Source organism: Asterias rubens, chromosome 1, assembly GCF_902459465.1.
Source record: "Asterias rubens chromosome 1, eAstRub1.3, whole genome shotgun sequence".
In the NCBI taxonomy this organism is placed as follows: Eukaryota; Metazoa; Echinodermata; class Asteroidea; order Forcipulatida; family Asteriidae; genus Asterias; species Asterias rubens.
The window spans coordinates 3617638-3631755 of NC_047062.1; the positions used below are offsets into that span (position 1 = coordinate 3617638).

At 39.7% G+C, this 14118-nt stretch overlaps 1 protein-coding gene across 1 annotated transcript; it reads right to left on the bottom strand.

Moving 5' to 3' along the window:
* Nucleotides 1-132: 132 nt before the first annotated feature.
* Nucleotides 133-9556, bottom strand: LOC117299889 (cytochrome P450 2J6-like). The gene is made up of 3 exons (XM_033783482.1): nucleotides 8977-9556; nucleotides 3191-4165; nucleotides 133-2647 (listed from the first exon to the last, which is right to left on the bottom strand). The coding sequence occupies exons 1-3, from the start codon at nucleotides 9395-9397 to the stop codon at nucleotides 2469-2471; spliced, it is 1575 nt and encodes a 524-aa protein (XP_033639373.1). The 5' UTR covers nucleotides 9398-9556; the 3' UTR covers nucleotides 133-2468.
* Between the last annotated feature and the right edge of the window lie 4562 nt (nucleotides 9557-14118).

Consider the following 14118-nt stretch of genomic DNA (forward strand, 5'->3'; position numbering starts at 1 on the left):
TATTATGCCTGGCCAATGTAAACTTACAAAAAAAGCATTTGTTTCATTGTTGTCTAAAATCCCTTGTGTAGATTGTCTTTAAAAAGGCTTTCCAATTACACCACGTTAATACAGATTTATTGACAAATAGTATTGAAGTTGTCATTTTTAATATTTATTACATTGTTGAAGGCACAATAGATAGTATACATTTAATACAAAATCTTACAGTCTGTTATAATACAATAACAACCTTGAAACACTGTGTATATTGAATGTCGCCACAAACGAATACAAACTTCAATCAAACAAGAAGCTGAAATCTGAGCCAAAAATTTAACTTCTGTTTTGTAATTCGATTCTATACAAGAGATAGTTATAATTATATGTACATTGTTTTCATACAATAGAATTCATATTCATATCAGATATTTCTGAAAGGTGTATCAACATTGGTGTTATTTCCAAAAACAATTCACAAAGATTGAATGTTCCTATAGTTTTCACATCTCACTAATTGATTGCAGGAAAATAAATCACTGGTTCACTTTCATTCTGTTCCATCAAAGTCCTGCCTCTACATTCTGTCAATGTTTCAGATTATAATTTGCTGTGCCTAAAACCCAGAACAATGTAGAAACAAGTTCATAAAGTTTGTTCAACTCTCACAGGTATATGCTTTTTACAGTGCACATGAAAAGTGCAACACTATATATATATTTCAGGTTGGGGTGTGTATCACTTTCAGTTCATTCATTCATTAGTTCTCGTTTTGATTCTAAGGACTCTCAGGAAAGCAAACTTAATCACTGTACATAGCCAAGAATCCAACTGGTAGAAGAAAAAATAGGAAGCTCCAGAAAGAAGGAAGTTTTATTTTTAGATGTGGGAGGAAAACCTCAGTATTCCAGGGAAACCCACGACATCAGGTAGAAAGGCCTACAGAAAACCAATCCAGATAGTGAACCCTAAGGGATTCGAACAAGGGTCCCAGAGACCGAAGGGGAGAAAAGATGTACCACCAATACACCAGCTCGACCGCCAACCTGACCAATCATCACAACATTCTAGTTGGGTCGGTTTTTCTGATGTTGAGCTATCACATTGTTGTCAATAAATCAGCCATATTTGTTTTCTTTATTATGCATATCACCATAATGAAAACATTTATGCTTGAAAGAAGTCGGTGCATAGAAAAGGGGTTTTATGGCTTGAGATATTGTTCCTGAGATTAGTACCAGTGTCTATTAACTTTAGATGATGACCTTAAACCTATCTGAATACAAAACATGTACAATCTGAGCATTTCACGAATGAAAATAACTTAATAATGATAATAATAATAAGATAACAATTACAATGCTTTAAAATATAAATGGAAAAATAGTTTATATGTACAATATAAATATGAAACTGAGTCAGTTTTAAATAAGACGTTTTGAAAATGAAACAAAAATGTATTAAAAATGTTGATCATATAATTATGTGAACAACTACTATTACAAAACATAAATTAATTTATTAACCATTTTATCTGGATTATTTGTTTCAAAACCCTATTGTTGATTATGTGCAAATGTACCCATACAACTAAGATTAAAATACTGTGGTTTTAATGAACTAAGCTGATGTTATTGAATTCGGTGACTACAAGAATTATGGAAGACAATTGTTATAAAGTACATTTCGTAGCAGAATAATCATTGTATAAAAATCGGAGAGCTAAAAAATGTGTCTTGAGTTGGGAAGTCACACTATACTTTTTTACTTGAGAGTTGGCAAAAAGCTGACGGATCTTTTGGTCTTTTCCCCTCAAATTTGCTGCCAATTGTATAGTCACTCATTACAAGCATGCCTGGAATTCCATATTTTTGTTAAAGGACAAGGCCACTTTCATTTTGCTAAGGGCACTTCCATTGGCCAAAGCTTAAAGTCTATGGGAAACTGTCAAGGTGGCACGAAGGTCAAGACCAGGGGCCATGGCCTTGGTGTTCTCCCTGGTAATTCCAGGCCTGTGTGTGTACTTATTAAGCTTTGACTTGCCAAAATTTGCTGATAATGTTTTGCCACATTTTAATTCTTTCTTTGCGAAAGAAAATGTTATGATTTGGTCCTGTATAAATGTGACTTTGGTCAAAACTTTGAAAGATATCATGTGATTATTATATTACTAAACAAAATAAGTTATAAAAATTAAAATGTATGTCTGACTGCCATGTTGTGGACCAGAGTCCAATTTCATTCCTCTGCTTACCATAAGCGAAGAATCTGCGCTTAGGGAGTTCCGTGCTGACACCAAGCGTATTTCACTGGTTAGCAGGCAACTTTTGTGCGTGCCTACTTGACATTACCAGGCGCTCTTTGCTCACCACACAGCTAGCACAGAAATTTGGCGCTTGAAAAGTAAGTGGAGTATGGTGATCGTAAGCACATAATTCGCCGGTAAGCAGAGCCATGAAATTTGGCCCTGATCTCAGGATGGCTTGTGATCACCGGGGTGTGGTGCAGATCTTGAAGGGGCTTGGATTCAGGCTGATCCCATAGTGTTTCTCAATGCTGGGTTGTGGATTCTCTGGAGCAGCGCTGATCTTGAAGGCATGAAGCATAGAGGAGAAGAAGAGGAATAACTCCATCTTGGCAAGATTTTCCCCGGGACAGGCACGACGACCTGAGAAATGATGACAAATTGAATGAATTTTAGAAAATGATAATATTGAGTGGTGGGGCTTCTTCTTTTTTTTGGAAAACTGAATTTGTTAATCTTTTGTTTTCTTTTTTTATGAGGTGTAGTTAAGGCGTTTTGTTGAAGACAAAAACAATTGTATTTTTCTTTTTTTGTTGAGACTATTACAAGTTGAACAATTTATAACTTTTACTCAAAGAAACCGAAATCTAATGGCCCTGCACAAAAATGCACCTACCATGTCCACCTGCTAGTGTACACTAAACAATTGACTCCGAAAATGGTGGAAATGGTAGATGCACATAGTGCATGCAGTACTGTCATATATTACAGTCAACTCTATGGATTTGCAAAACTGTAGGCTCAATTTTGCTGTAATACAAGGTAATGAAATCAACTGAAACTTGTATCATCGATGAATCACCAATTTCTACTAAGTTGTCCGGTGCAGATTCTTTGTGATTGCTTGCAATAATAGGTAATCAACCAACGGACAAATGGACAGACAAGAGACAACAAAAAACTTACCGGCTGAAAATGGCATAAGTGCAGGTCTGTTCTGGACTTTTCCATTCTCGCCCAAGAACCTCTCTGGCCTGAACTTCTCTGGCTCCACCCACTGGGTGGGGTCAATGTGAACCGAGTACAGATTGATGTAGATGGGCGTGTCTTTGGGAATACTGAAACCACACAGCTCCGTGTCTTCTGTTGTTTTGTGTGGGTATGGTAGAGCTGTGATGTTGGCCATTCGCTGTACCTCCATCAAGGTGGCTTCTGTGTAGGGCAGATTCTGTCTGTCTTCGATGCTTGGAAGTTGGTCCTTTTCGAGTACGGAGTCTAACTCTGCTTGAATCTTCTCCTGGACATCTGGGAAGACGATCATGTAGAGAAGAGCCCACCTGAGTGTGGAGGACATTGTCTCTGTGCCTGCGAAGATGAGATCATTCAAGATGTGGTAGAGATACTTCTCGGTGAAGGATGCTGAGGTGGCATCATCTGAGGGGCTCTCCTGCTGGCGACGAGCGATCTCACCAAGGTAAGCATCTATGAAGTCCCGCTTGGCTTTAGGGTCATAGGTCTCCTTGTGCTGATTGATGATGCCCATCAAGAAGCTCTCAATAATGTCGCTGATGTGGAACATCTCGCGGATGTTTGGGAGAGGAAGCTTGATGAGAAACGGGAAGAAGTTTGCCGCGGCTGCGTTGGTGCCGATCTCAGAGAATCTGTAAATCATGTCCACGAGGAGCTGAAATTGGGGATCTTTGTAGTCGAACCTCCGACCAAAGTTGAGACTGCTGACCACGTTGGATGCACTGATCTCAAGGATGTGATCTGCTTGGAAGGCTTCGCTCCCCTTCTCTCGGAAGGCCGCCAGCATGTGATGAATCTCCTCTGTGATTTTGGTCTCAAAGCTCCTCTTCCCAAAACCAAAGTTTCTGAGAGTCTGAAGAGTGAAGCGTCGCTGCTCTCGCCAGACTGGACCATAATCCGAGGTCACAATTCCTGAAGTGGCAAATAATAAGACACAAACTCGTAAGACACAATGTTGTGGTTTTTTTTTTAATGATTATATTCCAGGCCACGTTTTCAACAACAATAAAGCTTGTGTAAATATTGCTAAGTATTAGTGTGTGGTTTGTTTGTGCGTTTTGCATTGTTATTGCTTCTCATTTTGTTTTCTTAGCTGTGTGGGAAATTTCTTGTTTCAACACTATTTCGTTTAATTATGACCATATATAAAGGTCCTTTCTCTATGATATGATTACTGACCATTGAGAGACATCCGGAGGGCTTAAACCCAACAAATAATTATAACCCCTTGAAAACTGAGCCATTCAAAGGGTTGATCGCATAACTTACACTCCGATTGTCAGTAACATTGCAAACCACTTAAGTGGGGTTTCCAAGGGGGTCTTTTATTTGGTAAGGGCATAATTGAAATCTTTTGATAGATGGGCAATTGCCCGTGCGTGGACCACTAAATCAGATCCATGGCTGTGGAGTGTAGACATCGGATGGACAATGAAATAGCGACCGCAATAACGGCTTATGAATGATACATTTGCAATTCTGATAATAGTAGGGCAGCCGACTGTTTTTACAATTTATTATTTCTGGTGAAGTTTCTGTGATTGCCGTTATCAAATTAAAACCTTAAAATGCTGGAAAATCTGAAAATGTTGGTACGATGATAACTATAATGTGAGTAACTAAAACGCGCTAAAGAACTGCGCCGAATCAAACAATTGAATTTCACAAGACATGAACAGTTTGAAGTCTGGAACAGTCTGGACGCGCTAGAAGTCGAAAACCGACTGTTTCAGTCGTTCGATTTTGTCACGAGCCGGACCTCTGCCTGGAATCGGCAACGTCTCTAAAATTTCAAATCCTGTCATAAGTTTTTTGGTTATATACAATTCCTGTACGCAGCCGACATTTTAAAGAAAAATTCATGCACAATGGGTTTGTCAGTAACCCATGCGTTATTTGTAGGCAACGGTCAGTATAGGCATTTTATTTATAGCTGACCCCTCTGGAAGTGCAACTTCCTTTACACAATTGGTAACCTGTAGATTCTATATAAATATCGCAGCCCAATTTTCCGATCAATTGTGCGAGACAATGTGCCCAAATTACTTGTCGGATTTACTGTTAGCAAACAGCGGATAAGTTGGAGTCAGGAAAGTGCACGCACCCTCACCAGTGAGGGTTCAATGCAAACACAATAGAAACCACCGGTCATTTTCACCCCTTGTACGCGGGAGAATTCTCGCTGAGGCTGGTCAGTGAAAAGAAGTAAAAAATGGCGCCGGATTTTCCGACGAGGTATTGATCTGAGGATTTAAAAGCTGTCCATCTTTTGGAGCGTGTCCCGGGGGGGCTTCAATGAAGCACTTTGGTGGCGTTTGTTCGTACTTAATTTGGTCATTGTCCGTGTAAATGAAACAAGGTGTGTCAACTGTTAACCAACGGGTGGGGGAGAAAAACGGTAAACCGTTTGACCGCAGCGATGTCACAGGCGGCTAGGCATGATCCCGCATATACTATAGGGTTGATCGTCACATTGTAAGTTGAAGAGAACAATGAAACTGAGGAATTGATTAAACGTTCTCCGTCTGTCTGGATACGTCTAAAAAGTGCATTTTATATAGAAAGGGCACTTGTGAGCCTATCATACAAAATTTGCGTTTTGAGGTATGTATTCAATGCCAGAAAATTGATACTTATTTGTTGCAAACTGCCTACCAACTCAATAAAAAAAACGAGTGGTCTGACGTTTCGACCAAAGCAGAGTACATGTATTTATTAAATACTAGCAGTGGTCAGCCTTCCAACTGCAAGGGTTACCATTTTGTGCAAACTTTAAATTGAAAATACAATCGCAACATGCATTAAAGCATAGGGGGACCCATGAACTAATTGAATCTGTGTCGAAAAAAATGGATCAAATTTTAGCACAAAAATTCCTGCATTTGCAGCTGTGAAGTCATGCAGTGGCCTTATGACTCACGTAATAAGCACTTGAATTCTCAGGCATGCACCATCAAGAATATAGCCCCTGGTTTTAAAATATGAAAATTGGGAAAAAGACACCGGTCAAATCCATTTGAGAGTTGTCCCCTGTCTCGTGAAACTGCTCCCTCGGCACGCACTATCATGGCTGGAAGATTGGTCCCAGTTATGGGGCTCCACAATGGTCACACGTCGACATACGATAGGAACCCTTTTTGGCGGCAAACGTGAACAATTACAAAGTAAGTGATTTTTTGGCCCGGGGTCGAGTTCTTTCTGTATGTCTTTATATGACACTTGTGATTTGGAGGAATTGTGGAGCCGTGGAGAGGACAGCCGGGAGTGAAAGGAAAACTGATTTTATGAATCTATAAAATAGTGCAGATGCCCTTGGATTGGAAGTGCAGTCGTCGCCACTGGGGAGTAACCGTGATATGACTTAATGCACTGGAGCAGTTCTCTATATTGGGATATTATCTACATGTTTTATAGGTTGGATCGACTCATATGCAAAGGAATTTTACAATTAATTTGATTTCACAGGGTAGTTTGAATTTTAGCCGTGTGTATAAAAAGTCACATTAAAAACAGTTAAAGACAGTGGACACTATTGGTGATTGTCAAATGCCAGTCTTCTCACTTGGTGTATCTCAACATATGCATAAAATAACCTGTGAACATTTTAGCTCAATTGGTCGTTGAAGTTGCGAGATAATAATGAAAGAAAAAAACACCATTGTCACACGAAGTTGTGTGCGTTTAGATGGTTGATTTCGAGACCTCAAATTCTAAACCTGAGGTCTCGAAATCAAATTCGTGGAAAATTACTTCTGTCTCGAAAACTATGTCACTTCGGAGCCGTTTCTCACAATGTTTTATACCATCAACCTCACCCCAATACTTGTCACCAAGTAATGTTTTATGCTAATAATTATTTTAAGTAATTACCAATAGTGTCCGCTGCCTTTGGTTTTCAATGGGGGGCAATCATTTCCCAACCGATTTGGTGGTTTGCTGCGCAGTAGAATGAAGAAGAGGAAAAGCTAAGTACAATCATGAGACATAAGCAGTTCAAGGCACTGGACACTAATGGTTAGTACTGAAAATATGTGTTAGCATAAACATGTATATTATAGGAGAGCTCTTGATAGTATCAAACAATGTGAGAAACGGCTCCCTCACAAAGTGAGAATCCTGGTCTTTGACATTCGTTACAAAATGTGTCCAGTGCCTTTAAGATTGATGTGTGGTTCATAGTTCATTATACCCCAGGCATGTCCAAAAACACTTGTTATAACATTGTAAGATGTGCAGTTGTATAATCAATATCAAGATCTCGATTTACACTGCACCGCAAGGCACCCTCAAAATCGAACCCAGAGACAAGCAAAGCCATAAAACGCGGCTCCAGTCGTATTTACCACAAATTTCTTTCCAACTTTTAAAGTAGGGTGGATTAATATCAGCGGTTTGTCTTTCATCTTGGTGATTCGTCAAGACAATTAAAATAAGATAACAATTAGCACACGACCTGTTTCTGAGAAAGAAACATAAAATCCAACCGGCTTTTAAAAAAAGATACAATTAAGGTCAGACAGTTGTTTGTTGAAGAGCGGAAGTGTTGGCATTTTAATCTTCTGACCATTGACACCCATGTTTGCTTAGCCGATTGTCAACTATAGATCATCGTCGGCTCTTGTTGTAACAGTAGTAAGCGAGTAAATACAAACAACAATACACTAAGTAAACACTGTGGACCAAGATTACTAACCATGGAGCAATGCTAAAACTAGGACTGGGACTATTCAGCCAATGCAACGAGGCCAATCAATGTGTCAACCCGAAAACACACGTGTTTGGTTGTGTAATTTCGACATCTCATGCACTTTGGAATTCGACCAACAAGCATAACACATTTTACATCCGTGTTTCGGTTTAAAAAATAAAAATGATTGACAATCTTTTCCAGTTATTTTTAAAGGATTGCGATATCTACATTTCTTATCAAAGCCCCCATGTTTTAATGATATCTTATGTTTGTGAACAACAGGAAAGCCCACTCCAAACATGAATAAAGCCGTGACTTCTGCGAATTCCCAGAAACAAGAGTTGTTTTCTTATCTTGACAACAGTTTGTGTAAGCAAATCAATGCAATAAATAAAGAATGATTGCTTAATGAGTAACCTACACACAAGAAACGAGTATGGTGAAAATATATTCGATATGCCCATATCACGTGGCGGCAGTGTGACAGTTTGTTTGTAGACTACGCTTGATTGCGTTTACTATTGTTTTATTATTGACCGTGCATAAGGTTGATACGAAGGTTGACACGAAGATGCACGACGTGCTCACATGCGTCAGCAAGTACAAAATGTCTGATAATACTAGGAGGACTGCGATACGCATATAGGTCTGCCCTTTGCGTCTTAAAAACTCAAAAATCACGATCAAGATCAACTTTAGAGCTCCGTTTAGTCTTGATCAGAAAACAATATAGTTTACTACAGCAAGTCTTGTAATAAGAAGGGAAAAACGACGCAAAACATAAACTTATTGGGCCGGCGTTCCAAAGCCAATTTCAATCATAATTCTGTGGGCCTTCTTAACATACATTGTAGTAAACAAACACGCCCACAACCCCAGTCAACACTACGTAGCTGGAGAGATATGTTATGTTAGCAAAATAGACGTAGCATGAGCCAATTTCATTTAATATTTTGTGAATGACCCGTGTAGAAAACAGCAGCGCACAGTTTGCATAATGAGGGTTGTTTATGTAGTTGAAGGTTATTCTTACCTTGCCCTTCTGTGAGTTCATGAAACAGAGCCATCTTAGGTCGACCAGCGAAAGCTGAGGCGTTCTTCACCAGTGCCTCCCGGACCGCCTCGAACCCGTTGACCACCACTACTCGTTGTCCGGCCAAGTTCATCCGGAACACTTTACCGTACGTTTTGGTCATCTCGAGAAAGGTGAGATGAGGATTCGTGCCGAGACTTAGGAGGCTGCCGATGATGGGCAGACCCCAGGGGCCTGGAGGCAGATTCTTGGGTCTCCTCCGGTACTGTCGTACGGCGGTCAGCACAAGGAGGAAAGTGACTGCGAAGAGGAGAAGCGTATGAAATCCCACAGAGATGCTGTCGTCCATCGCGATCAGGTATGATGGGTCGAAGAAATGGAATACAGAGCAGCAATGCCGAGCAATAGATTCAAATAACATACAAACAGCTGAATCGGAGTTTGTGAACACAGTAAAAAAAATGATTTGTACTTTCAGTGTATTCTTAACTCCCTCAGTAAGATGTTAAGATGCTGGACAGTATTCAAGCTCACTGGTGTATCAGTGTCAAGTGAGAATAGAATATGAATCTCATCTCACCAAGCACGTGTCTCTAGTTATCAACTGAACTCTTGTCAACATTGGATCGCATTTATATCAAACTTTTTTACGTTACGCGTACATGGTACACACACGAGCCGCGGCCACCTTTTACAACCTGTAATTGTAAACTGACCCTAGTTTCCTTATATGGAATTGTGGGCGTTGTTGGTCGCTGGCCAATGGCAACACGTTGTGACGAATCAAAGATCGGTTATCTCAAGTGACGTGCGAAGTCACTAACGTTTCGTTGAATTATGCATTGGCAACCCAGGTAGTACAGTGTCACGTCCCCCATGCATCAATTTCATAATGTACATTTTGCATTACCATCCATGTAAATGTACATGTACTGTATGCTCATTATGTAGAGTATAAAGGCCTACATTTTGATACATGCGCTTGTGTAGCAACACATGTAATTCTAGACCTACCTGTATACAGAATGTGCATGCTCTGCAATGTTTCACGTAAATGCTGCGCACCGAAACATTTTCCATAATTATTACATTTTCCAGAGTAGTCAAAAAGATCTTTTTTAAAAATATGTTTCTGTTCTTTCAGGAATATGGAAAGGTTTGAACTTTTGGAGCTGGGGTTTGAACTTTTGAAGGGCATTAACCTTTCCAAAGCAGTAAAGACAATTTTGTATATGTTTTATATGGACCAATATTAATGATTAATCCTTTATCTTTATGACAATCTTACGGAACCGCGAAAATTACGAATAGGAAGGAAGATGTCAAAAAAAACAGCAACTACGACAACAACAACATCAACATCAGTAAACAACACTGCCAATGTGTGGATATGCGAACAGAATTTCCGCATATTTCTTCGTGGTGTTTATATCTTTCCGTAAGGCTCGTGTTTTATGTTCGGTACGTGCGGGGTAATCGAGACGGGCCGCTCGTCGCCGCACGCGGGGGGTCTTGCGTCCGGCTGGTCTTGCGTCCGGCTGCCAGGCCGCCGTGGGTACGGAATGAGTAAACGGGATATTTCAAACCGGCGATGTATCTAGCTCATAATAAACCCCGGATATCCATACGGAAAAAACAAACTCCATTCATCCATTTTAAAATAGGAATGATTTCAATAGTATTTTTGGCTGTGAGTATAAAGGGATATCCACGGATTTCACTGTGTGTCGGCGGTGTCAGGTTGTGTTGTTTGTGTGGGAGGGGGGGGGGGAGGAGGGCAAGTTTTCCGTAGCTTTGACGCTTAAGATAACAACAAACTGGTATTTGAGTTCGTGAATAAGGGTGACGTAGAACAAAACTTTGATGTTACATCCAAACATCCTTGTTCTTTCTTTAACAGTCGTCATCATTCTGTAAATAATATAGAATGATAGTTTCCTGCCCTGAGACATCGTCAAGTTTTTTCTTTACATTGATTGACTAAGTAAGCCTACGTACAAAAAGCGCCATCCCCTGCACTAGACGCTGTCTCGACACATGTTTCGGTAAGAAGAAAAAAAACGTTTCATAAAGCTATGTTAAAACTATGTGTCAGGCGATGATGCACTAAAGATAACCTCACGAAGAATTATTTCGACCCAGACGAGGAGTCATGTAAATTCTACCCTTACCGGGTCAGCTAATTTTTACTGGGTCAGGTGACTGACCCTTACCGGGCCAGTCTAAAGAGCAAGGACCAGTATTCTGGAGGGTTTTTTTTTATTTTGAGTTTTGTGAAAACTTTTAGTGCCGAAAGGCACTGTTTTCTTTTTTTACCTGTAGTTTCAAAAAAGTGGTTGAGGAATATTGGTTTTGCCTTGGTGTTTTCCCGCCGTAAAAGTGCACCCAACTTGTTGTTGGTTTGATTCTCTCGTTTAAGTGGTTATGTTTGCCAAGGGGGCTTGTTTTAATACTCACCAAAAAACATGACACACGGGAAGTGCGGTTGCCTTTGCTCTGCCACCAAAACTTAACACCAGACGACCGCTGGAGGGCGTGCGTGCCTTTTCTCGCCTTTCGATGCACGCTCGTGGTTTGTTGGTGCGGCAACACACATGACCTCCCGTCGATTACACAGAAGGGGAGGTTAACACTTCGTCAATACAGATAGTTCCTGGATGCCAGTTTTAATCAATTTTACTCGTTGATTTGCCGTAAATACAAGTTCAGGTGTGGTTTCAGAACACGAACGTGCCTTCTGCATGTCATGGATGAGTGAAAATCGAATCGAAAGAGTTCCTTTCAGAACTTGTATTGTTAAAGTGCCGAATTGAACTCAACTGTTAGAGAGATAATCTAAGAATTCCTTTTTTGTTTGAAGATAGATTGTACCAAAACTTATTGTGACTTGCTTTCCCTGCCAATTTTAAAGCGTCTTTGTCCAGATCACGCATTTTAAAATACCGCTGATTGAACCGCCTTTTTGTATTCCGTTTTGAATGCCATCAATTTTATTTTGTCATTTCATTGTGTCGAATTTTCTATCAAACTTATTTTATTCAATTAAATTTTTAGGCATTCACAAAAATTCCATTCGTTTAGATGATACAAACAAGTTGAAAGGCTCTGTGCGGTGTCAATAGAAAATACATTTGGAAGGGAGTTCTTATTATGCCTAAAGGGCCCATGGTTTACCGTCGGTCCTTCTGATTTTGGCAGATCGGACGAAATGTGACAGCTAAAGTTACTGACCATTTCCCATTGCGAAAGAAATCTCGACATCTCAAAACAATTCAATATCACCCGGACTTTCGAAACTTTATCTAACTGGGTGGAACATTGAAAGTGCCATTGTTTATATAGGTACTGGACACATTTGACATACTAAATTGACTAATTATGTGAACATTTTGACTCAATATTGATCATCAAAGTTGCAAGAGGTTAGTGAATGAAAAACACCTTTGTTTCACCAAATGAAACAGGGGAGGGGCTTGCTACCAGGATAAGTAGTTGACACTTTCAGAACAAACCTGTTGTTCTCTATTCTCTAGGGTAATATTTATGTTTATATTTTATTTTACTCGACCCCCCTCCCCCCCTTGTCTGTGAAATGGTCTCGAAAATGCTAATGGTCCTGTGGTTAAAAAAACAATGAACGCTGAGGATGTTCCCCAATAATGCAGAGACAATCGCTCCCTTGGAAGTATCCAGATACAGTATTATAATTACATAAATAATTGGGAAGGTTCTTTTGAAAGCGATGTTGCCTCAAAGTCAAAATGTGGTTTGTAAGCATAACGAACTAAACATCCTGTATTGTATTGGGAACATTAATATCCCCCGAAAAGCCTGATACTTCACGGAGACAACGAAGGCGATTGCCTTGGTGCCCTGAAATGCTCGACCAATATAAATTTACAATTTCCTCATATTGGGTGCCCTTTACCAAGGAGAAGATGCATTGGTGCACATGCCCTTAAAAAAACTCTATCGGGCTTTTTAACTTAAAGCAATTAGGAGAAAATGACAAACAAAGAAGAACATGCACGTTGGACATACAAATAAAACGACTTTGACGTTGACTAAACTCCACCCCCGCTTTTTATCCATTGGACAAATGTTAAGAGCAGAGTGTACATTTTTCATATTTTTAAGCGATATTTCTTGGAATGAACTTGGTTTCGGAGACAAATACGAATAGACGGTGAATCACCTCGATACCTCGGTCTGTCAGCAGCGGAGGATTCGCGGTGAAGACCCGCCGTCTGCCGCCACCATAGTCCCCTGTAGTCATCAACACGTCGGACTGGGGGAAGGAGGGTGGCGACGCGTCATTACGGTGCCGGTGAGAAAGGGCCTGGAGCGGGCGGAAGTTTTTGGAAGGAACAAACATTTTAATTTACTTATAGGAAAGTGTTTTTCCTCCAATCTCAAGTGTTTATGTTTTTTTATCAATGTTAAAGAATTTGTTACCCTTATATAGATTTATTTGAAAGTCAGAGTAAGCCGATTTTTTTCTGGAACCGTTCAATAATGTTCAACCCTGTTAGCTGTACATAACAAAGCGTTTTTGAAAATCCGAAACAAAGTCCACGTCGGAAGAATAAATGACCTAAGGAATTAATCATCTTAGAAGCGTTATCTGATTCAAATTTGTGGGCTTACAAACATTTATCTTTTTACTTAGAAGTGACATCAAGCCGTTTTATAAACGCTGCTGTAGGCTTCTTACCAAAGGTTTGTATTGCCATTAATTTTAGAGTGATACGTATCTTTCCCTATCACTACACTGCAGTACTTTCCCGAGTTCTTTAAAAAAATCCATTGGCATGTCACTCAGTGGGATTTGAACCCACGACCTTTTTACGGTTGGAGCAGATGTTGTACCACTAATTTTATATATAGGGCCTATAAAACAAAGAAAAGGGGGAAATTAGTTTAGTATAAATAAATAATTTGGTAATAAACACATTTAAACATTAGTTTCACGATTTCGATGCATTCTAAATTACTATTGAACGTATAGAAAGGCAGTGAAACAATAAATTACTTCTACAAAAAGACAGCTACATTAGTGTTTTCCCTCACTTGAACGAAATAAGAATCTGGACTCAATATGGGTGCCTTTCACAAAATGTGAAACACTGTTGAAAAAAAACA